Source organism: Panthera tigris, chromosome C1, assembly GCF_018350195.1.
Source record: "Panthera tigris isolate Pti1 chromosome C1, P.tigris_Pti1_mat1.1, whole genome shotgun sequence".
Classification (NCBI taxonomy): Eukaryota; Metazoa; Chordata; class Mammalia; order Carnivora; family Felidae; genus Panthera; species Panthera tigris.
In genome coordinates this window covers 199,474,713-199,498,429 of record NC_056667.1, presented here as the reverse complement: position 1 = coordinate 199,498,429, position 23,717 = coordinate 199,474,713, and the positions used below count along the sequence as shown (strand labels likewise).

Below are 23,717 nucleotides of genomic sequence, written 5' to 3'. Positions count from 1 at the left end.
TGACCCCAGGTTTAGGAAACCTTGGAAATTATCAGTGAATAAGACATTCCAGGAAGTAGGAGCCACAGAATGTAAGCTACATGGTGACAGAGACGTTTCTGTCTACATCTTTTCCTTCCAAGATGCTCTCCGGTATTACTTTAGGATGGCTTCACTTTTCACTTACTTTATTGTAGACCTCATCAAGAAGTGAAACACAGCAGGGGACTGAGGTGAAAGGGGGAAGTTTGGGGAGATAGCAGCTTCCAGATATGATAGAAACTACATTTCCCTCCATGGTCATTGACCACCACAGTTCTGGAAACTCTAGGACCATCCCAGTTTCAAACATTCGGCTCTCTGTGACTAGCAGGGTCCTGATGGTTTGAATACATATATGACTATAGCCACACTCCAATGGGAGCCATCTTGGTGCTGGGACTGGGCAGCACAACAGCTCCCCCTGGTGTTCTGGAGGAATGGCCTGTCTCAGACAGGGGTGGGGACCTACAAAGGTTGGGAATCATTGTTTACTGAGTTCTTTCATGAAACTAACCAACCATCTCCTTGTTGAGCACTTTAAAAGATCTAGTGGGAAGCCTCAGAAGAAATGAGGAAGTCAGAGCTTGAGAATCCTGGGCTTAAGAATCCTTAGATTCTGTTCTCCTCGTTTGAGGTGACAACCAAGCTCATTTTTTATTGGTGACAGATGTGATGATGCCCTGGGCCTGTAAGATAAGAAAGGCAAGGAGGTCAAACAAGAAGACAGAAGAGGCGCTGGAAAACACATAGATGTGGCTGCAGATCGTTATTCACCTGAGTTCTGATCCAGAAATGTGGCCCCTGTGCACTAATCCAAGGGCTGAACTGAAATCCAAATTCTCTACATCTTTGTTTTCCCTCTTTTCTTTATCTCCATTTTCTTTTACATCTCTTTCTTTGAATACTAGTCAACTCCTGGGAAAGAGAAGGGACAAAGGAAAATCAGGTCCTTCCCAAGTTTGATGATCAATAGCCTGAGCCTCTTCCTTGTCAGACTTTCCTCAAAGCATTTGGTAATGCATATTGAAAGTCCAAGAATCCTAACATTCATCGGGCTTATCCTTTCCCACATACTCAGGGAAATTTGAACACAAAATACCTGGCAATTCATTTATTACGTGGCTAAACAGAAAATAAGGTGGAACAAATGGTGGTAAATTCAGAACTTTTGAAAACTCAAATATCCCCAGACTGGGACTCTTTACTAAGAATCTTTCCTCTGTGTTGAGTGTGTTTACACAAGTGCACATGCATGGGCATGTGCTCTTTTCAGCTGATACAATTAAAAAAAAAAAAAAAAAGCATTTTCAGAGTAAGGAAGACGAGGAATCCAGAATAAAAGTTATCCATCCCTTTTCTGTTTAAGTAGAATAACCCCCTAACTTATCTGAAATGAGTAGACATCTCCACTGTGCTAAAAGCTCTCTAGGCAATAAGATTTTACAAACTTTCCTACTTACCCACTCCTGGTCATTGCCAAAGTTCACCCCAAATGCTCTCGCACACTGCTGATAGGAGGAAAGGTCAATGAAACCTCTCAGAAAAATGATTTGGGGGGAAAAGTGTACTAAGAGTCTTAAGGATATCATCCTCTTTGACCCTGTAACTTTGCTTCTACAGCTGCATCCTAAGAAAATACAAAAAAGACTAACGAGATGGAAGAGATATGTATATTTTGAATCCATTTTTGAATACAAGCAAATAATTAGCAATGTATTAAAATTGGTTTATGCAAATACAAATAATAGAATATTATGCAGATCCCATAGTGTAGCTATATATAACATATAGGTAATATATATAATACAGAAATTATAGATGTGTGTATATAAAATGCGGAGGGGACACCTGGGTGGCTCAGTTGGTCAAGCATCCAACTCTTGATTTCTGCTCAGGTCATGATCTCACAGTTCGTTGATTCCGAGCCCTGAGTCGGGCTCTGCACTGACAGCGTGGAGCCTGCTTGGGATTTCTCTCTCCCTCTCTCTCTGCCCCTCCCTGGCTTGCAATCTCTTTCTCTGTCTCAAAAAATAAATAAACATTAAATAAATTTTAAAAAATAAAATGCAGGGGCACCTGGGTGACTCAGTCGGTTGGGCGTCTGACTTCGGCTCAGGTCATGATCTCACAGTTTTTGGGTTCGAGCCCCGTGTCGGGTTCTGTGCTGACAGCTCAGAGCCTGGAGCCTGTTTCGGATTCTGTGTGTGTGTGTGTCTCTCTCTGCCCCTCCCCTGCTCATGCTCTGTCTCTCTCTGTCTCTCAAAAAATAAACGTTAAAAAAATTTTTTTTAAATAAATAAAATGCAGAGATAGGTAAATATAAATAGGTCAATCACATACACACAATGTTAAATGTTAAAATGATGCATTTTCTGTCTCATTTTTGGCTGAGGCCCTAAGGAACAGAGAACAGAATAATGGGGAGTAAGGATTCCCACCTACCAAAGACAGTAGACAGCTCCGGAGAGGAGCAGTTCATGTTCCCGAAGGAAGGCTTCAACTAGTAGGGGATGAAAATCAATGGGTAAATGTCCCAGCCTCCTAGCATTGGGAGGGATAATCCTAAGGTAACTTTCCTGTAGTTTCTTGGAGGGTCTCCAGTGGGACTAAGCTTCAGTTGCCCCGGACAGTCATCAGCTCAGTAACACACTCTATTCTCTCCCTTCCCAGGCTCACACCCTATTCCCCCATTCCTGTTTCCTAGAATCTACTTCATAACACACAACCTGTTCTCAGGTCCTTATCTCAGGCTCCACTGGAGGATGAGTAAAATTAAGTCACTCCCAAAATGTAATACCCTCTGGAGGCCAGGTTTTGCAGCTATCAAAAACTCAGGAAGGAATCTATCTTCAGAGGGCTTTTGTTTCGTCCCCCAGCTGAAGCAAGGCCACAAAATGAAAGTGTGGCTTTCCGATTCAAACAAGGGAGAGGAAAAGCTCAGAGGATATACACAAACTCATAGTTCAGTGAATTATCCTGTCACAACATTGTCATCATTGCTGCCATTATTACCGTCAAATGCCAAAGGCACAGAAGGCAGACAGCGTCCCAGCTGGGTAGGGAGTCACATCACCGGAAAAGACTCGTGGGGCTAGGTCCAGCTTCAGGCGGTTCCTCTGCCTAACACAATTACCCGGCCTCTCCAGCTATTTGGAAGGGGGGCTGTGTTTTAGAGACCATAGTGCTATAACCCACCGAAATGTCGTGCTGAGCGCCAGGGACGGGAGGACTCTGTTTTATTCCGAGTCTCTCATTCCCATATGGAACCCAAGGCACATCTAGACAGACAGCTGGATCTCTTCTCCTTTTTCCTCCTGGATTTAAAACTATGTTTCAAGCAAAAGTAGGGATTTGGAGGCCAGGAATAAATTGGCTCTAACAATGTGTAGTCCATGGGATCTGTATAGAGAGCCAAAGGAGAGCAAGCTACCTACACACAATCCCAGATTCTTACCCCCAGCTCCCCTGCCTACAATGGCAAACTGGCCCCTGGACTATTTGATAAATGTGGGCAAGGGGGAAGTGGCACCTACGGGGTCAGTAGTGGTAGATTCCAAAGGTTTAGGATTGAGGTTACAAAGTCAGTGTCTTCAAGGTTCATGGCAATAATATTAGTACAAGGGAACCAAGCAGAGATTGGTGGAGACAACGGTGAAATGCCCCATCTAAACGGTACTTCTAAACTCTAGTCAATTGGGATGCAGTGTTGCTAGACAAATTTTTAAGAGCCACCAAGGAGTCAAAAATCCAGATTGTGTATGAAAGTCATTGGTTTCAGTGGTGGCAACTAGTTCGAATGTTTTTTGCTCACCCCGTGTTGGCCTGCATAGTCAAAACAGGTCTGTGGACTATAGTTGGCTCCTAAGCCATCAGGTGGACATACATTATGGGAGTGACATAATCTACTGTCATTGGAAAATGTATTGAAGTCGGCATCAGACAGCATAGTAACAGACAACTGTAAGATTTTGAAAGAGCGGAAAGAATGGAAAAAGACTTTAGGATTGAATTATAAACAGGCAAAAGGGACTGCACTCAAATTCATAAACTTATGAACTTCGATTTGGGGCCAGTTTCAACATCTGCTATTATGAGGAATAAGGATAATGGCGGCTTTATGTAGCATTATGACCACATTGCATCATACAATGTCCTGATCCTATGAATAGCCAGTTAGCTTTCTTCTTCCTGTCACTGGCTTACCTGCCTGAGGAACAGCTGGTTTAGGACAAGCAGGTTCTGTGCCCTCACCCACTCCCCCACACCGACTCCCACCCCTCAAAATTAACTCTTTTACAAGAAGACTACCACCGAGACAGGGAGAAAGATGGTCCATAAAGACATCCAGCAAAAGGTGAAGACTCATGAATAGAAACTACCACAAAGGGTGGAAAAGGAAGAGTAAGGCTGACCCTTAGACAAGATACAAAGAAAGAAGATCCTGGCCCGGGCAGAACCAGTCTCGAGGGGCAAGGAGAGTAGAAAGACCACTCCATTATCTCTGCCTTTCTGTGATTTTGTCAAGTTAGTCCTTCAGTGTGTGTTTCAGTTGCAAAACTGAGATCACTGTTACAAGATCAGTGAAATAGTTAACACAAGCTCTGGGTAAAGTCTTGTTGGAACGTGGCCATGGCCACTCACCGTGGCTGCTTTTGCCTGCAAAGACTAAAACGACTACCAACCTGTCCGTCACTTTCAAGGTCCCCCTCCAGTAGCCCTATCAGGTGCCATACCTCACAAAAGCTGCTGTGAGGTATAACGTGGGTCATGATTTTTTACTTCATACAAGGCTTTCACCAATAAATATTCAATGCCTTGGACACTAAGATTCAAAGTTCTCACACTTAATTTCAATTTTTGGGTGCCTGGGAGGTGGGTCTCCCGATGCCGTTACTTTGACTCTAGACTATCGGCTCTTACCTAACACGCGTATGTGAACAAGGCCAAGTTCTATGTAAATGTGGCAAAAATGGTGAGTGTGATAGGGATGACTGGCACAGAATGAAGCAGGAAAGGCTACTTACCTCCTTTGTCTGTGCCTTCTCCCCAAGACTACACCAGTGTGTGCAAAGCATGTGATTACAACACATTCTACAAGATAGAGTATAGCATTACCACATTCCCAGGATGCCTCTGCTCCTGGGCGCAGGGACACTTGCCATAAGATCTTGAAACTACAATCTTCCCCCACTCCCACACTGAGAGCAAATGGGTCAACCAAGAACAAATCAACCATCATGGGAGAAACCCATGTTCCATTGGGAACAAGAACCTCATCGATATCTAGAAAATTTGACAAAACCCAGGGGCCTGCCTAAGTTGGCTGGACAACGGTTTCTGTATCTTTCACAGGAGAATTGGGTTCTAAGGCCGCAAACTTCTAGATCAGCTTTGGTCTGGCGGGCATATGATTTTTAAAGGTGGCAGAACTGTTGCTCTTTAAGGGTAATGCGATAGGGGTAAGAGATGTCATATCTTTATGTGAATTATACAAGGTCCAGGTTCAATTACACAAGGGATTCCACACAACTATCAGAATTATTTGACCCCAAAGGGTCCAAGACTACATTGTATCTATAGCACAGGATTAGGAGAGGCTTGGGGATGTTGTCCTTTAAAAAGTCCCAAATACACATATGCAGTCTAGGCCTATCTTATGTTTCCACCCTTTCTCATGTTACAGTTCCTGGGCTCCGTGTTGACATGACCCGAGCTTGTTTCTAGAAAAAGGGGTATCTTTGGGCACCTTCGTTACTCATTACCAACAAACAAAGCTAAAAGTATGAGCTGATGATCTGGTTCTGCGTTTTCTGGTTGTTATACCTCAACCCAGCCAGTTAGAAGGTCTATCAAACCAAGTAAATCCTTTTCATATCCAGAAAATATCTCAACCTATTCCATACTGAAACCCAATCATATTTTATTAGCAAGTCTCTTACACAGGCACTACATATCTCCTCCCGACTCGCTTGATTATCCCTCTACCTGTTCCACCCTACTTAGCCTATTACATGAAAAAAGGCAGGGGTACTCCAGGTTGCCATAGGTCACTGTTCAGCTAAGCAAAAACACACAAAACACCATTTGTCAGTGAAAGGAGGGAAATTTTACTTAAAAGACCCTGGGCAGAGAGGTAAAATCGAAGATGATTATGGTGTTCTGGGGCCTGCACCAAAAGAGGCTTTTCTTATTGCTGGCCATGGGAAAAACTGTGACGCTGAAAGTCATGGGTTCGAGCAGTGTCTTCAACCAGATCATTGGCATATGCTGCTGACTAAGGAGACAAGAATGAGAAAATGTAAGATTTACACTCAGGAAACCCATGTGTTTTTTATAGAAGGACCTCTTCAGCTCAATTTCTCAGATTTCATCAGACATAAGGCCAGAGAGTATGAGAAACCCACCTTCAAGGGGCACCTGGGGTGGCTTAGTTGGTTAAGTGTCTGACTGCTGATGTCAGCTCAGGTCATGATCTCACGGGTTCATGAGTTCGAGCCCTGCATTAGGCTCCATGCTGGTACACAGCCTATTTGGCTTTCTCTCTCTCTCTCTCTCTCTCTCTCTCTCTCTCTCTCTGCCCCTCCCCACTAGCTCATGCTTTCTCTGTCTCTGTCTCTGTCTCTGTCTCTCAAAAAAAAGAGAGAGAAAGAAAGAAAGAAACCCACTTTCAAAAAGGTAGGTCCAGGGGTTATGTCAACCTCTCTACTGAATGAAAAGATTTGAGGGAGGCTCTATCATAAAGAAGATAAGCAATGAACACAGAAATTCTGGCTTTTTGCAGGATTGGTGGGAAGCTGGGGGAGAGCTGGGGTTTTGTGGGTAGCAGAGAAGCCAGGGAAGAGTTGGAAGGCAGTCTCTGAGAGGCAAGTGGAGAGCTTTGCTTTGACAAAGTCATCACATTTTGGAACACCTGCAAGCCAGGAGGACAGTTCTTCGGGTTTGCGAGGCCCCTTTGGATAATCAGAAAATGTCATCAATACCTTGTCTTCCTGATCTTTTTCTTCCATAACTTCTTTGCTTTCTGTCTCTGTAGTAAATCCTTCAGATGGCACGCTGAACACTTACATCTACAGGACTGCATCATCTTCTTATATTTCCCAATTCTGGCCAGCAGCAGGGATCTGGTTGCCGCGGCAGCCTCTATCTGCTGCCCCCCTCCCCCACCCCAGGTCCCTTCATTCAAAGCAGCCCACCCATCACTCCTTTTATATACAGAGACAAGTGCCCATGACATGGGAGCTCCTGGCAAAAGGACCTGATGATTAATGATGCCTTGTCACAATGGCTGTGATTCAGCATAAGAGCTTGGTTGGGTGGTTTGGGAGTACTGAGACATTTGGGGAAAATCAACAAAGTACCTATTAGGACTGCTGGCTCATCAGCTGGCTGCTGATCAGTGTAGCCCATGGGAACCACCCTGGATGATACTAACCAAGTGAAATTGTCCTGGCCTTTCAGACCCAACATCTTCAAAGCCTTTATTGGCTGGCACATTTACATGTGCATTCCTGGTCCCAACATCTTATTTTCAGAAAGAGCTTTTTCAGCAAGGATTTGAACTAATATGGGAATTTTTAAATGAATGCACTGAGGTATAACTGACACACAATAAACTCACATATTTTAAATGCGACAATTTTTTTAACGTTTATTCATTTTTGAGAGACAGAGATAGAGTGAAAGCAGGGGAGGGGCAGAGAGAGGGGGAGACACAGAATCTAAAGCAGGCTCCAGGCTCCAAGCTGTCAGCACAGAGCCCCACGTAGGGCTCAGACTCACAAACTGTGAGATCATGACCTGAGTGGAAGTCTGATGCCCAACCGACTGAGCCACCTAGGCACCACAAATGTGATAGAAATTTGATAAGTTTTGACATAGGTATACACCCATGAATCTTTCTACACAAATCAAGATAATAAGTACACCCTCCTGTCCCAAACGTTTCCCTGTGCCCCTTCCCTGCTCTCTCGGAAGGAAGGAAGGAAGGAAGGAAGGAAGGAAGGAAGGAAGAAAGGAAGGAAGGAAGGAAAGAATGAAGGGAATACAGCCTGGTTTCAAACACACTTCCTGAACAAAGGCTGTAACGGTTCACCCTCTCCAAGAGGATCCACCTCATGTGGGGATTATCACCACCAGGGAGGTGATAATCCAAGCATCTCTCACAGTTCCTCTAGTTTCTTGCTTCTTACAGACTCTAGGAGGGAGGGAATTCTACAGTACCCCTGTTGTTCTTTTAACATAAGACCTAAGGTTTTAATCCAGGGGGACGCAACAAAGGTTGGGAAGAGAGAAACAGAGAGGAAGAAAGAGAGGGACATCGAGTTGTGTTTTAACACATCTGTGAAGTTGAGTTTAATTTATTCTGTGTCCTGTTTCATCAAAAGTTACTAAGAGGGGCACCTGGGTGGCTTGGTCAGTTGAGCATCTGACTCTTGATTTTGGCTCAGGTCATGATCTCACTGTTCCTGAGTTCAAATCCCACATCGGGCTCTGTGCTGATGGTGCTGACAGAGACTGCTTGGGCTTCTCTCTCTCCCTCTCTCTCAGCCCCTACCCCACTCTCTCTCTCTCTCTCTCTCAAAATAATAAATGAACATTTTTTTTAAAAAAGTTACTAACCATCCAGTTCTTTCCACACCCAAAGAACTCAGATCTTTAAGCGAAAAGGATTGGCGTTGGTGATCATGATATTATGTGCTACAGATGGCTTGATAGAACAACGGATTTATGCATCCAGATTTGTACTGAGGATGTGCAGTTGCCTCTGGGCCTGTGTGTTTCTGTGTTCTTTCCTAGGCATTCATGGTGGCATTCATGGTGGCTCTCTCCTATGCATTCAGTGTGCGGAATGGGCAGAAAGGAAGTGAAGGGGTGGTGTTCATGAGATCCCCAATTATGACTAAAGTATGTCTGAAAACTCACCAGCCTAGGTATATATCAACATGGATACCCACCCCCCTCACACACACCAAATGCCTGAATAGATCCTCACTTTGTGAACAAGATATCCTTATATAGGAACTTTGTTTCGATGGGGGCACCTGGGTGGCTCAGTCAACTGAGTGTCTGGCTCTTGATTCCAGCTCAGGTCATGATCTTGGGGTTCCTGAGATCGAGTCCTCCCTCGGGCTCTGTGCTGACTATGCAGAGCCTGCTTGGGGTTCTCTCTCTCCCTTTCTTTCTGCCCCTCCCCCACTCATACTCTCTTTTTCTCTCTAAATCAGTAAACTTAAAAAAAAAAAAAAGAACCTTGTTTCAGTAAATAATAGTGATCCACATCTCAATTGGCGAGGACTTATTGAAAATCTCTTGAGTGCCTTTCTCGATGGTCCATATTTTTTTTTCAAAAAATGTAAAATATGTATGAAACAGCCTTACGTGAGAAATTATTCTAATTTCTTACACAAGAACAACCCAGCCCCTCCATCTACTAGCTGCAGGATCGTGGACAAGCTACCTAACCACCCTGATCCTGGAATTCAGCCATAATAATACCCACCACACAGGGTTGATGTAAGGATTAAATAAATAAGTTAGTATCTCTAGAGTGCTTACCGTATCCCTGGCACTGCTCCAAGCACAAGCGATTATCTTGGCCCTGTCCTCTCAGAGTATAAGGTGCCTGACAGCAGGCACAAAGGTAAAATAACAAGGACCAGTCAAGACCAGATGGCTGTCCCAAACTGCGGACTTGTCTATCCCGAAAGGAGGAGGCTAAAGTCAGGTTAAGGGTGAAGCACACATGGGTAAAGTGAGCCTGGAAGAATAAGGAGCCTGTCATTTTCCATATCGAGCAACCGTGGTTGAATAAAGCCTCCTCTTAAAGAAGTTTGGCTGTGAAGCAAAGGAGAGAGTGGTTGCTAGAGAGAGGCTTACCTTTTGCTCAAAAACCACCTCCACTCTCCTCTGTCTCCCCTCCTGTCTCTCCTCTACCCAATGCACTCCTGACTGCGTCCCCTACTCTCTCCCTGCAGGAACCTACTAGCCAAATACTCTACAGGATCAAATAAAGCAAGCACTGAAAAATGAAGTCAGGCTCCCCAAGGGCTCTGCACAGCTCCGGGCACTCGGGAGGTCCCCCGTGAGTGGTACATGACCTCCCCAAGTCTGACACCTCCATGTTGAACTCCATACTGTTACTTTGCAACTTTGTTCTTAGCTGAGTTTTACTCTGCTCTCTTTCCTCAGCTGTCTTCCCCGAAACACCCAAAGGTTGATGATGAATCCTCTAATTTTGCCCCTAGATCATCCCATCTGTTCCTGTACATTCAACTACACAACGCTCTACTTTGCCAATGCTCAAATCTACATCACCAGCTCCACTGCTCTCCTGAGCTAGTTACTTATATCCCATTTGTCCACTGAGCGCTTAAATAGACATGGTGTCTGTCCAGTAGACATCCCAATCCGGGCAACACTAAAACCAATACTTTCTGTCCAAATGTAGTTGCTGCTGCAGTATTTATTGTTGGTTATTCACTCAGGACGGAAGGCTAGGGTTCCATCTTTCCCTTCGAAGCTCATTCTTTTCACCTCTTCTGTCCCTCAATGTTTTATAATCCACTCCTTCTCTATCCCCATCACTTACTTGGGTCAGTGTCTTCTGGGTCTTAATATTCAAGCCTTTGTCCATGTCTCTCTTCATGGTAAACATTAAGTACATGTCACCCCCTAGGTGATTAACCTCCTTGTCCCTATCTACTGGAGCAGCAAATACATGAGGAGACACTGCCCAATCGCTAAAATTAAGTAGATGCAGATTTAATTCCCACCTCTGCTATTTAGTATTTATGTGTCCTTCAGCAATTTCCTGAAGCCTATAAGGAAGTAATTTCTACCTGGGCGTTTAGTTTCCTCAGTAGTAAAATAATGGGATTGCCATTAATTCCATATCCTTCTGGCTTTAACTAAAAGAAGATTTCTTAGACGAGGAGAAATAAAATAACCTAAGTTTAGTAGATCGAGAGGCTTGGCTCCAGAAAATCAGTCTGACTAAATGTTGAAGGAAATCGTCCCAGGTCCCACTGCTCAGCCCTTCTCCTGTAGATTGGGTCGCTGACCTCATACTGACTTTGTGACATCCCAGAGTGAGGAAGTATAAGTCCACAGTTGCCTGGTTTCTTTAGACGCTCCTCCCTGCCTCATCTCAAGGCTCAGAAAACCATTTTCAGGTAAATAGCCAGAAACCCCACACTGGGATTCTAACATCTACCATGACTGGATGCAGCCACCCTAGAATACGGCACTTCTGCCCATCCCTTAGGACTCCGGAGATCTTTCTTCCAGAGCACAGAAAAAAGTACCACCAAGGACAGCCTGGGGGAGGAAAAGGATAGCAACTGGCCAGTTCTTCAGTGTGTGGTCCTGAAGGAGTGTAGGAGGAATACTGGGAGCAGTTGGGGGATGTGTAAGAGGAGGGGAGGAAGGAGGTGGTGATGGAGGCATTACGGAAGAGCCTTCATTCATTCTCAGGCACATGGAATGGCCTCAGTGAGAAGCAAGCCATTTGTAAGTATCCATCAAGCCTGCGTTATGAATAAGACATTGACCAGCTCTCCTGGACTATAAGGATGAATTAGATAGAGATCTCTCGATGTAGTTATCTGAATGTTTACCATTAAAAGTGCCTTAAGTGAGAAGGAAGTTCAGAGACTTACAAATCGCCCTGTAACTCAGGGGACCTGAGGCTTAGTTGACGCTCTGCTATAATCATCCTAAAAGTATTTTTTAACAAGAGGCCGGTATAATCATCTTGTGCTGGGTCCCGCAAATAACGTAGCTTATTCTGGGGAGACACGACTTGCCCAGCACAAGCATCCCAGGAAGTTTCAAGTAAGTCAGGCCAAACCATAGCGAAAAGGGTAATAAAATCATAAGGGAAATTCTGGAAAATGTCGAGTTGGCTTCAAGTGCCCACCTGAAGAACCTTCTGAGACTCTCCTACCCTAACCAGGGAAGCTTGTAACCTCAGTTTTGTCTTTGCTTCTTTACAGCATGAAGAAACTGCGGAGCACTCGTGCAGGACGGTGCTCTGGAGAACATACAAATCTTTCTGCACGGTGACATAGTCCTTACTGGAACTCCAGAACATCTCTGCGGTATTACCTTCCACATTATCTCCCAGAACAAAAATGAGGCTGCCCAGCATTGAGAATCTCTTAATCAATAAAATCGGATCACTGCAACACTCAGAAGAGTGGGTCTTTTTTTTGGGTGGGGAGAAGGGGGTTATTACTAAAAAACAAAGGCTTTGTTCTGAAGATTTCACTAGGCAGTCACCCCTGCTGTCCCAGCATAGGGAGTGTGAGGGGCAAAGTGTCACCGAATCTCTGTGCTTTGGACTACAGAATTCCAGGATTTGTGAAGGAATTGCTTTGTTCCCCTTCGTTAGTGTAAATAGAGCTGAGTCTACTTTTCAAAATGTGAGAATTCTGCTCAAAAGAACAATGTGGGAGCCAAATAGGCAACGAGACGTCGAGCAAGCCTTCTGCTCAAAAGAACAATGTGGGAGCCAAATAGGCAACGAGACGTCGAGCAAGCCTTCTTGACAGTAAAATGGCTCCTCCAGCCTCTCTCCTCTTCTTTACCCTCTCTGCTCACCACTAAGAGCTGGAAGTGGAGTTTCATCAGAGCAGGTCAAAGAGATATAATTGGAGTGCGATGTTCTCTCTTGACCTCACCTTGGTCAGTGGAGCTATAAGAGGCATTTATGCTAAAAATACTCCAGATACACGGGGAGTCTCCTCTGACCAATGGACCCCATTGGCATGTTGGTCACAATGCCTTGCAATCAATTACAAAGGCATTGACCCTTGAGGGTGGCAACAGTCTGTCACTCCGGTCCTTGGCCCCTTTTGGTGGCAACTCTTCTCCCCCTCACGGGGCAGGTGTCCTCAAACTCAGTGACATGATTGTACTTGGCAGGTGGGATGATTTCAAGAGGGAAAAGTTTCCTGGAATGTGGCTCTCGGAACATGAAGGGTGAAGAGAAAAGCAGAGAAAGGGCACAGGAAAAAAAAAAAAGAGGCCAGAAATCTCAATAGTAGTGCCTCAAGGCACAGTGGCAATAAGCCTAGACTGGAGATGGGGAGATCTGGGCTTGAGATCTAAGTTTGCCCATAATTCGTGACTTTGGCCAAGTTACCCTTCATCCCCAGACCTATTTATTATGAAACTGTTCTCTAGCAACCCTACCAACTCAAAGTTTCTTACTCCAGTTGGTAGATGGATAAAACACATTTGTTCCTAAAGACCACATGAAGCCAAATGATTGAATATGTGTGACATTTTCATACCATAACACCCCTCTTTCTATTCAGAGGACACAGCCCTGTTTTTGTCTTATGGCTGAAGGGAACTGTGCCCCCAGTGAATTCCAGCAAGGGACAGCATCTTCTTCATGATGTTATAGACAGGGTTATAGTCAGTGTGGTCAGGGGAGTAGTTAATGTGAAAACATTATTTGGAAGTTTCTGAAGCATAAAATTTGGATTTACTTTGTGTGATATTACACCATGTGGCCTTATTGTTAATAGTTACAAGAGAAATTGACATATTCAAATAACTTTTCATTAAGTCCGAAAATAACAACAAAAATAAAACTTGGAGTTCTCTCCAAATGAGAATTTATATTTGTGCAGAAGACCTCCAAATTCACACCCTGCCTCTAAGAACTATTTCCCCCCGGTTCTCCATCTTCCTTCAGTATTAGATTCCTTCACTGTGATCCTAGAAACACATGTAAGAAAGAAAAGGTAAATACAGTGGACAGTGGAGACCAGATCTACTTTTAAGTCAAGCAGGGAAGGCAGTGTGGAGCAGTGGAAAGTCTTTGACCTGGGAATCAGCAATCTTGGGTTCAGCCATGGCTCTTGCACCACCAGGGTGTAGCCCTTGGACAAGCCTTTTGGCTTCTAAAAGAAGGGGTCCAGGTGACTCCTGAGGAACCACCCAGGGCCACCGCTCTTGTGTCTCCCGCCTTTTAGCAGCCTAATCTCTCTCTTCTTGGAAAATAGAAATTGTTTATGGAGAAACAGTTTTGGGAAAGCAATCAAAAAAGATGGGAAAGGAGCCTGGAGGATAAATGGGAAAGAATCCCAACACATCTTCAGGCAGAACCCAGACATCATCCAAACCGTGATGCTCCCTTGTTTCCCAGAACTGGATGGAAAGAGGCGAACGGAGTTGAGTTCCCTCCTTCTTTGGTCTTGGGCCCTGGTTTCTCTTTATTCCCTACTGGAGACCTGAGATAAGTCCTGAGCTCAGAGACCTCTGCCCCTGGTGAGACCCCTCCCTCGGCAGATTTCCCATCCCGTGGCCTGCCTGAGCCCCCTTCGCCTGCCCAAACAGCAGCAGCTACAAGAGCAAAGAAGGCAGGGTGTGCATGTGAACAGGGTAGAAGGTCCCCACTTCCCTGCTGAGGTCAACATCTGGAGAGACTCAGGTTTTAGAGAGGGATTTGGACTGAGCCATCAACATTTGTAAGGACTGTCAGCAACTTTTCCATGTTTCTTCTTCGTAAGCCCCAGTTCCCAGCCTGCCGGGAAGATCTATCCCTGGGAAGGCATCTCTTGGGCTAGCCAGGAAAACTAATGGAGTAAGTTTGAGCAGGGGAGGTGAGATGGGGCCCCACTAGAGGCCTGACGTCTGAAACGGTGATGCCCAAAGCCTGCCCCTCCCTAACCTAAGAGAGGGGCCACTGGGAGTGCTAGCGCCGCTTTGGCCATCCTTCTAGGAGATAAAGACACTATTCTGTTTATCCACCTGTCTTCAGACAAGCTAACACTCAGCCCTAGAGAGAGGGAGCTGATAGCTCCTCTTCTGAAAGTATAAAGAATTCGGTTCTCTCTCCATGTCCCCTTAGCAATCAGAAATCATCCATTCCCTTTCATGAAGAGAAACAAAATTAAGACCCACCAGGGAAGCCAAAGTATGGAGGAAATAGTTTCATTGGGATCTCTGGGTTATTTGAAGGGATTCATGTAACCACTTGGTGCCTCAGTTTCTTCATCTGAAGAAGAAGAAGAAGAAGAACAAGAAGAAGAACAAGAAGAAGAAGAAAAAGAAAAGGAAGAAAGAAAGAAAGAGAAAGAAAGAAAGAAAGAAAGAAAGAAAAAGGGAGAAAGAGTAAAATTACAGATAAGGAGACACTCAGCAGACTGAATTAACAAACAGTTCTCAAAAAAAAAAAAGGTTGGCTTCAGGTCTACCAAGTGTCAGGAGTGAACTCACTGTGCTCTATCTAAATTGCCCTTGGCTTAAGCAACACTGGGGCTGAAATGGAAAGAGAAACAGAGACAGGCAGCAATGCCCAATGCTCAGCTGTGCTCTGTCCTCATTCCAGGAGGTCTGATCCAGAAGCCAACCCAAACACCCCCAGCCCCACACGGGACAGGCCTGTGAGCACCTCCCCCCACACTGGGCTTTCCGCCGCTGGAGTTCTCAGCATTGAGTTTCTGAAACCAGAACTTCTCCTTAACCCTATGCAAAGGGGACTCTGTTGGTTTCTTCATCAGTTCCCAAGCCTGGCTGCCTTATTCTCTGTGATCTCAGCTTCCCCTTGGCAGAGTAGGTCTTTGGGGATGGGATGGACTTGAGAGTTTGGGGGGGGGGTGGTGTTGGGTACAGAAATACTATCCAGTCTCCAGGACCATCCAGAAGATGTCATTCCAACTCAGGAGGCCAGTTCCCCTGCCAATGCTTTAGCCAGCAAGCAGCCTCAGGAGAAACGGAGCCTATGATGGAAGCAATGTTTTTTTCACCCTTCCCTGTCTAGAAATGCTCCTATGTGGTATTCAGAGTCATTCTGTGTCTTACTGTCTGTCCTCATAATCCCCAAGTAGCAAGAATGAATAAATGTTTATTGATCACCTACAGTGGACTGCGTCAGTGCCCATGAGAAATGCAGTAGAAATAAAAAAAAAAACAAAGCCTCTGACTACAAGAAGCCTACTGTAAAAGTCAGATAACATCAGGGATCACCTAACCCAACCAGCTTGTTTACAAAAATAAAGGAGCTGAAGTCCAGAGAAGTGACATTTATGAAACAGTCAGGACCAGAACTGAGACACATGGCCTCCTCTTGAGATCAGTCTCACACACACCACATAGCAATGTGGGAAACAGAACAGGGTATCACACACGTAGCTTTGGCTGACTTTGAGAACAGTATTAAAGGACCACGGGCTTCGGACAAATTATGAAAAACAATGAGAATTTGAAAAGTTGGGGAAGCCTTCCCTGGAGAGGTGGGACAAAATGGGGAGGAATCAGATAGTCAGAAAAACAGAAGGACTTTTAGTTTATTTCACAAATACTCCACAAATGCTTATTGGGCTCCTGCTCTGTGGCAGGACTGTTCAAGGCCTTGGGAACAGATAGGAACGAACGCAATTTTTAAACTGCTTTCATGGAGCCTGCTTGTAAAAGGAACTAGGCTGAGGTATATAAGAAAGTCCCAAGATACAAAAAGGGAAGGCTGGGTCCTGTTTCCTGAAGCTCCTCCCCCTTTGAACAAATCAAAGACTCCAACAGAACCCGTCTGGAAAAGGATAATGGAAAGTGTCACTTATAATGGCTTTTCAAGGACTCTGGGTTTCAAAACATGACTTGTCATTTTGTCTCTATAGACATCAGAAAGAGATAGACATCTCTTTTCTATTCACCCAACTTTTGCTAAGAACCTGCTGCATGCAATGTGTTTGGTTCTTGAATGAGATGGCGGCAGGGGAAAGAGAAGGAGGGAGAGAGAGAGAAAATAATGATCAAGTTCCATCGAAATGTTTTTCCAAGGGACTGAATGAGTATAAGGTATGAAGGACAAAGAAGAAAAGGTTGGATGTTGAATCCGTTACTGGGGAAGCTGGGCACAGGGGACGTCCCCAGCTCACACTTCTACTTGGAGCTCCACACCCAGGTACCCAGCAATCATGCAGTATCTCTATTTGGAGATCTCAAAAGCACCTCAACTCTGAAAAAGTTTTAGACCAAAGTGCATGATGATCACCGCCCCCATGCCTGGCCTTTAGCCCAGTGAGTGGCACCGGCATCCAGGTAGAAGTATTACACAGGAACAAAAGCCACACCTTCTACACCCTCTGCTCTCACCAACCAAAGCCAATCCATCCATCACCAAGTCTGTATCTCCTGTCTACATCTATACATCCTGATCAGCACCCTTTCTGGCCCAGGCCTGAGCATCAAGTATTTCTGTCTCCTGAACCATTACTATTGTGTGACCTCTAGTCACTCTACCTCCCCACCAATCCAGCCTCTACCCAGCAGCCTCTAATCTCACATTACCCTCTTAATGGCTTCCCAATGCACTGGAGCCTAGCCTGGCCTCTGCCTCTCTCTCCAACCACATCCTCTACCGTGTCTGATGGAATTATCCTGCACCATGCTGGGAAGTCATTATTTACTGATTTGTGCAGATTTCTGATGGCTTTCTCCCTGATGAGGCTGAAAGCCGCCATGAAAACAGAGTCTGTCTGGTTTTATCCATAACCATCTTACATACTATCTGATCACAAATATTTGATGACTGAATCTTCTGAAATGGCTAAGCCAATGGTTCTCCACAGAGGGTGATTGTGCCCCTCCCCCCGAGGCAATGTTTGGAAATATTTTTGGTTGTCACCGCTGCTGGCATCTACGGGTTGAGGCCAAGAATGCTGCCAGGCATCCTGCAATGTACAGGACAGTCCTACAAAAGTACTCAGCCCATAGTGTCATAGTTAGAAGAAAGAGAAGTATTTATATTTTGCTCATGTTGAATTGGGTTTCCCAGAGTCACGTCCTTATGGAAATACATTTGTGATGTTCCAATGCTGTGAGAGACTTAAACACACATGCATATGCACACACTCAACAGCCATTAAATTCCTACTGGCAGGAGATGCCTATTTTTTTTAGGGTTATGTATTTATTTTTGAGAGAGAGAGCACGAGGAGCAGAGAGAAAGGGAGAGAGAGAATCCCAAGCAGGCTGTCAGCACAGAGCCCCACACAGGACTCCAACTCACAAATGGTCAGATTATGACCTGCGTCTAAATCAAGAGTAGTAGGAGCTTAACAGACTGAGCCACCCAGGCGCCTCCAGGAAATACCTATTTGAATGGTCTCTTGTACTCCCCAGATGCCTGGCACAGAGCTGAAACTTAGTTGCTCAATAATACCTGTCTGGGAAACCTTATTTAATATAAAAAAAAAAGGCCTCAAAATTGAGGACAGTCTAGAGCTGCATTAGAGGGGCCACCTTATTTCTCATGTATGACCGAAGTGTAACAAAGGCCAGGGACATCACAGGGGAGCCCCACCCACCTGTCAAGCCACACCCCTTCAGGGTCACAATGACTAAGGCCTTAAATACCCAGACTCCTGGCCTCCGGGTCTTGCAAAGCCCCTCATTTTGGCAGAAGTTACAATGTCGACCAACCGCAAATTCAAGAGTCATGGCATGAGGAGGGGCAAGAACCGAGCTCCTCACAAGGGAGTCAAGAGAGGTGGCAGTAAAAGAAAATACCGGAAGGGCAGTCTGAAGAGTAGAAAACGGGGAGATGACTGTGAGTAAGGGAGAAGCAAGGGAGTGATCAAACATGAGGGACTTGCCCCACGGGCCCTCCTTCTTGGATCCAGTTAGCTTTTCCAGGACCCAGAATCTCAGCCTGAGAATTTCATTTCCAGCTCCGTTCCAGGCACTGAGGCGGGAAGAGGATGATTGGGGGTGTTCTAACTGGGGTCCCTGTTGTAAACCTGTCCTTCCCTTACAGCCAATCGCCATTACCGCTCCCACTTGTGATGCCACCCGCGGGCTCTGTCCTGGTGGACTTCACACAACGCCAGGCAGCGACGAGAGGACGACAGCCAGAGAAGAACCTATCGTGTGGGTAAAATGCCAATTGTGACGAAATGAGGAATGTATATGTTGGCTGTTTCTCCTCAACATCTCAATAAAACTTTGAAAAGTTGGAAAGGTTTCCTTTTGATCTTTTGGCTGGAAAATGGGCTTGGGCAGACTTGGGAAAGAATTGGCAGGTGTGAAACCGTTCGACATAACTTGGAAACTATCACCGTAGTTTGTCCTTGACTCTGTCCGTGGGCCTCAGCACTGGCGGGGCACCATCACAGTATTCAGGTGTTGAGAAGGAGCTAGAACCTGGAGACTGGCACTGATGACCGCTATTTCTGAGACCGTTCTGGTTTTAGCACAACCCCAAACCATGGGCTAAACTAACGCTAAAAGACTGGTCCCAGGAGTGGATACAGAATTCTCCATGCTAAGTTATCTGATTATGTGGGCTAACGGGCAGGACCAGCAGGCTGTTAGGGATGGGGAGACACCCTGGGCAGAGCCTATGGCGTTCAGGCAATACGAATGTCAACTCTACCTTGACCATTCCTTCAACTCTACTTCTCTCTCTGGCCATGGAGGCGACACCTCAGTATCCACCCATCCCCCTCGGAAGGGGATATTTCCTTGACCTTTCCTAGGCGATATTTTCTTGACGAATGCCTCCTGTTGGAAGACAGCACCAGGGTGACACAGGGTGGAACTGAAGTTCCTATTTAAACCAAGCTACCAGGAAAGGATAGAAGGAATGAGAAGAGCCATGAGGCTGGGAGGCTGGGGAGGGAGTGTCTTGGAATTCTGCGTATTTTCGGTGAGACCATTGAGTGTGAGCCTCGAAGGTGAATACAATGAAGGTGATCAGAAATGTTTTTTGTTTACAAACCGTTGGTGCCAACACGTAAATGTAAAATGGAAACAAAACGGAAACAATGCTTGTAGAAACTTAATCAGCATTTTGAACCAGGTCAGCTTTTTATGGGCTGTAAACTGTTGGTAGGTATATCAGTGACACAGTTCTGAACTTGTAATGTACATGGCATGATGTGTTTCCAAAATAAATCAACGGTCTATATTCTTCTCTTGATAAAGAGCTGTATGCAATTTGTTTCTTGAATATTTTTCTTCTCTTGTACAATATTCTGACATCCTTTTTGTTTTCTGTTCCGTGGAACAGAATTTGTGGACACAGATTTAGAAGATCACCATTTTTTTTTTACATCTATAAAAAAAATAATAATACCAAAAAAAAAAATCTTTACCCCATGGTCTAGACATTTTCTGTCTCGACATCCTTTGGTATTAAGATTTTTCCTGTCTCCTACTGCACACTGCTCCAGAGCAAAATCTTACCATCAGGCACACAGATACTTCTAACTCCTCAAACTTGTATTTCCCTCCAGTTGTCAATTTTGTAGAGAGAAAATATAAACGCACTCCTTTATATGGTTTTAGCTCCTCTAATATTCCTTTTGTTTTGTCTCCGGGTTTGCGCAAAGCCCTGCCATCCCTAATCAGAAAGGACTGGCTCGCATTCTCTTGCACCCTCCGAGAGCTCCTCTGCCTCCGTGTAAAGAAAGCCCGAAAGCTCCTTGCAACATGTCAGCTTTTGCCACCCTGGATGTTAGAGACCAATCAAGGGCAGTGCAGGACTGTGCTCAGGAAGGAGTTGAACAAAGCACCATCCGGCAGGAAGCCAGTTTTACCCCCTTCTATCCCCACCTGCCCAGCCGGGTTGCTTCGGTAGCCAGGAGCTCAGGCAGACCCTGAAGTTAGCGTCACCTGGAGGCCGCCTGCTGGACCTCAGGCCCCTGCGATGTCTGTGATCCCCGGCCTCCCTTCCCCGCATTGTGCCCCTGCCCAGTGCCCAGCTCACAGCCCTGCCACTCGCTGCTGCAAATGCCTCCCTGCACAGCCCACCCCTTTGCCCCCGCCCACTGCTCTGCCTTTTCCAGAGCGATCTGAAAGGTCCTCTCCCATAGGGAGAAGTTAAGAGTCAGGAAGACGCGAGCCCAGCGATAATGCCGATAGTGTGAAATTACTTCTTCCCTCGAGAAACATGTTCCCTCGAGAAACCAGGAGGAGGTCGGCCTGTGTCTGGCAGGATCCCGCACGCAGGATCCCGCAGACCCTGCACAGGGCTCAAAGGAGCGCCTTTCCCGGAGAGACTGTTCACAGAGGCAAGACCCCTGGAGCCTAGCAACGGCAGCTTTGAAGGAGCAAAAGAACAAAATAGAGGCTGCAGCTACCGGCAGAGCAGGAGCAGAGTGGAAAAACCCCGACATTTCTCTCCAGTTTCCTCCTGGTGCTTCCGCTGGCCAAACTCAACCAGAAGCCAGCAGGTAAGGGATCCCAGGTGATACAGAACACAAGGCCCAGCCTCTCAGGGCATCAAGAGTCAGGTAGCTAACATGACTTTGAGGGAAGCTTTCCTCTTTAGTGTCCTATTTTTCTTCTCTTGTTTGCCGTCACGGACCAAAGTCCCTTCGGAAGTGACTGGCAGAGAGGCCCCAGACCGAGTTACTCAGGGCTCTGAACCCTCAGCTTCAACAGCATGTTGGCACATCATCTTTGCAAGACACGATTATCCCCAGACAGAACGTTCTAGTACAATGTTCTATTTCAATAATTCAACACTGAAACAATCTAATTGGGGTAGAGCCCCAGGCTAGGCAGGGCAGCCAGACCCCTTGCCTGGTGACTTCAGTCTCTGCCCTCTCAGGCAGGTTGCGGAAGGAATAGCAGCCGCCAGGAAAACTCTGTTTTGCTGTAAGAACATTTTCCAGGCCCATATGCTGGAGATTTTCCAACACTAGTGTTGATTTAGTCCCTGCCCTCCAGGAACATTCATTCTGTCTCTCTGTTGACATGTCCTGCAGGCCAGCACCCACCAGGCAGGCCCATGTAGGTCACCAGCACAGGGGTCTTTCGACCATGTGACGCTCGAAGATCTCGCCCTCTGTGTGCCTTTGCTATATCTCCCCAACCAAGGGGGACTTTTCTCCTCTCTCCAGTTTTTTTCTGGAACGTCACGTCCTGAAGTCATCACTTACTTGGCCTTTGTGGAAAGTCAAAAACTAAAAAAAAAAAAAAAAATTAAAGATCTTGGCCAGAAGCCCTTCTGGGTCACCTTGACCTTCTTGTGAGCTGACTTGGATACAGGGCCTCTGCCTCACTGGCCTCGGGGTGCTACGGGAGTGGTCCCAGAGGACCCATGTGTGTGTGGGTGGAGAGAACCCAGAGGAACCGTGGGGAGAGCGTGGCTGACCCCCACCTCTTGCCCTGGGCCGCGCCAGATGACCCCGGGTGGGACCGGCGGGACTGTGCGGCCCGCAGGCAAACAGGAAGTTCTGGAGAAACACTCAAGGCTGTGCTGAAGAGGTGAAGGTCCAGAAACCGCAGCTGGGAGGGGACTCTGTGTGCCCTGGGGGTAGTTGGTACAAGTCAGACGTGGCCTGGGGCTCTGCTGTCCGGTCACCCAAAGGTCCTGTCCTTCAAGACCGGAGGAGAGCCGCCGCCTACCTCCGCAGTCCGGGCGCTCGCTCTCCAGGCGCGCTCTGGGGAAAGAACCGAGTGGAGCAGGGTGTTAATGGCCAACCTCCAGGAGCCCCGGTCTAGTCACCTCGCCAGACTGATGAGCGGGGAAGTAGGTTACTTCTCTTCGAGAGAGTCTCTTCTCACTTCTGCGCCGCCCCCCCCCCCCCAAGCCACTCTCCCTCTCGAACTTCTCATCAGTCTGACCTTGAGATCTCGCCCTCATCTCAGCCCTGCGGCCATTCTTACCATTTAGCTCAGAGTCCCAGAAGTGGGACAGGCGACAGTTGTCTCCGTGCAGCATTATACCAGGGAAAGGGGCCAGCATCTACATTCCATCAAGGCCAGTCCTCCTGTTTTGTGACCTTGATCTGTCTATCAGTCCTGCTCTAGTCCAAGCCTTGCATGCCTCCTCTCCTACAGCTGGAGCCATTTCATCCCGACCTGTGGCCCAGCTCCACCAACACCGTAAACCAGCCTGGCTCAGGCAGAAGCGTGAGTGAGGAATCTCTGGGCAGGCAGTCTCCTGACCCTTTAGTCTAGGCCAGGTCCCACATCTCTCTATGGCTTGCTTTGCGCACCTGTAAAATGTAGGAGTTGGGCATGATCTCGTCTCTCCAGCTAGATTGTAAAGTCCTGGAGCCAGAGCGAAGCCATCCACAGGTGAGGGACAGAGGGATCGCATCCGGACACATGCACAGCCATTGTTTCTCGGGAAACAAGTCAATGAATCCATTTCTTAACCTAATATGCTATGAAAAATAAAATCTGAGCATGGATGTCAGTCAAAAGGAGCGGGGACCGATTAATAAACTCAGTGATCAGGATCATGTTAAGTTGTTCCATTTGCAACAGGAAAGTATGTCTGTAATTAATTAGCTGTAAAGTCCTCGGGCTTAACACACAGGTGGCTTTTATTGAAAAGACAAAGAGATGGAATTTTACAATGTGCCGAGGTCCTCTTCAAAAGTGACTCAAAATGGAAGCTTTCAAGAAGAGAAGGGGCTGGAAACTGGACCTTGATGTATTGACTTACTGTTTCCTTCAGGAACACAGAAGAACAATAACACACCGGCTTATATAAAAAGCTTCTGAAACTTTCACATGCATAGAACCACCTGGAATCAGAGAAAATTCAGATTCTGAGTTCGCAGGTCAGGTTGGGGGTGGGGGTGGGGGTGGGGACAGAGATTCCGCATTTCTAAGGAGCTCCCAGGTGGTGCGGATGAGTAGGTGAGGGGCAAGGAGACACAGGAGTCTCTTCGGAAGCTCAGCTCTGCCCACACTTGCAAGGCAATCACGGCCCCCTCTCTGGG

General features: G+C 46.3%; 1 protein-coding gene and 5 long non-coding RNA genes across 8 annotated transcripts; 3 read left to right on the top strand and 3 right to left on the bottom strand.

Annotated features, from left to right (window-relative positions):
* Positions 1 to 2: 2 nt before the first annotated feature.
* LOC122241449 lies at positions 3 to 2,928 on the bottom strand. 3 transcript variants are annotated; one of them, XR_006221594.1, is made up of 5 exons: positions 2,748 to 2,928; positions 2,464 to 2,521; positions 1,482 to 1,529; positions 796 to 936; positions 3 to 707 (listed from the first exon to the last, which is right to left on the bottom strand). It is a non-coding gene; the product is annotated as an uncharacterized LOC122241449 (long non-coding RNA). The 3 variants fall into 3 exon arrangements; XR_006221593.1 differs by having other exon boundaries at positions 2,819 to 2,928; XR_006221595.1 differs by lacking the exon at positions 2,464 to 2,521.
* Positions 2,929 to 6,104: 3,176 nt separating this feature from the next.
* On the bottom strand, positions 6,105 to 7,373 carry LOC122241018. The gene is made up of 2 exons (XR_006220932.1): positions 7,002 to 7,373; positions 6,105 to 6,295 (listed from the first exon to the last, which is right to left on the bottom strand). It is a non-coding gene; the product is annotated as an uncharacterized LOC122241018 (long non-coding RNA).
* LOC122241021 lies at positions 6,655 to 10,222 on the top strand. Its single transcript, XR_006220935.1, has 3 exons — positions 6,655 to 6,696; positions 8,818 to 8,951; positions 9,996 to 10,222. It is a non-coding gene; the product is annotated as an uncharacterized LOC122241021 (long non-coding RNA).
* On the bottom strand, positions 8,622 to 11,059 carry LOC122241020. Its single transcript, XR_006220934.1, has 3 exons — positions 10,610 to 11,059; positions 9,577 to 9,778; positions 8,622 to 8,849 (listed from the first exon to the last, which is right to left on the bottom strand). It is a non-coding gene; the product is annotated as an uncharacterized LOC122241020 (long non-coding RNA).
* Positions 11,060 to 11,090: 31 nt separating this feature from the next.
* LOC122241019 lies at positions 11,091 to 12,208 on the top strand. The gene is made up of 2 exons (XR_006220933.1): positions 11,091 to 11,192; positions 12,015 to 12,208. It is a non-coding gene; the product is annotated as an uncharacterized LOC122241019 (long non-coding RNA).
* A 6,190-nt stretch (positions 12,209 to 18,398) lies between these two features.
* TNP1 (transition protein 1) lies at positions 18,399 to 18,993 on the top strand. Its single transcript, XM_007086113.3, has 2 exons — positions 18,399 to 18,583; positions 18,791 to 18,993. Exons 1-2 carry the CDS (start codon positions 18,445 to 18,447, stop codon positions 18,817 to 18,819), a joined length of 168 nt encoding a protein of 55 aa, XP_007086175.1. The 5' UTR covers positions 18,399 to 18,444; the 3' UTR covers positions 18,820 to 18,993.
* The last annotated feature ends 4,724 nt before the right edge of the window (positions 18,994 to 23,717 follow it).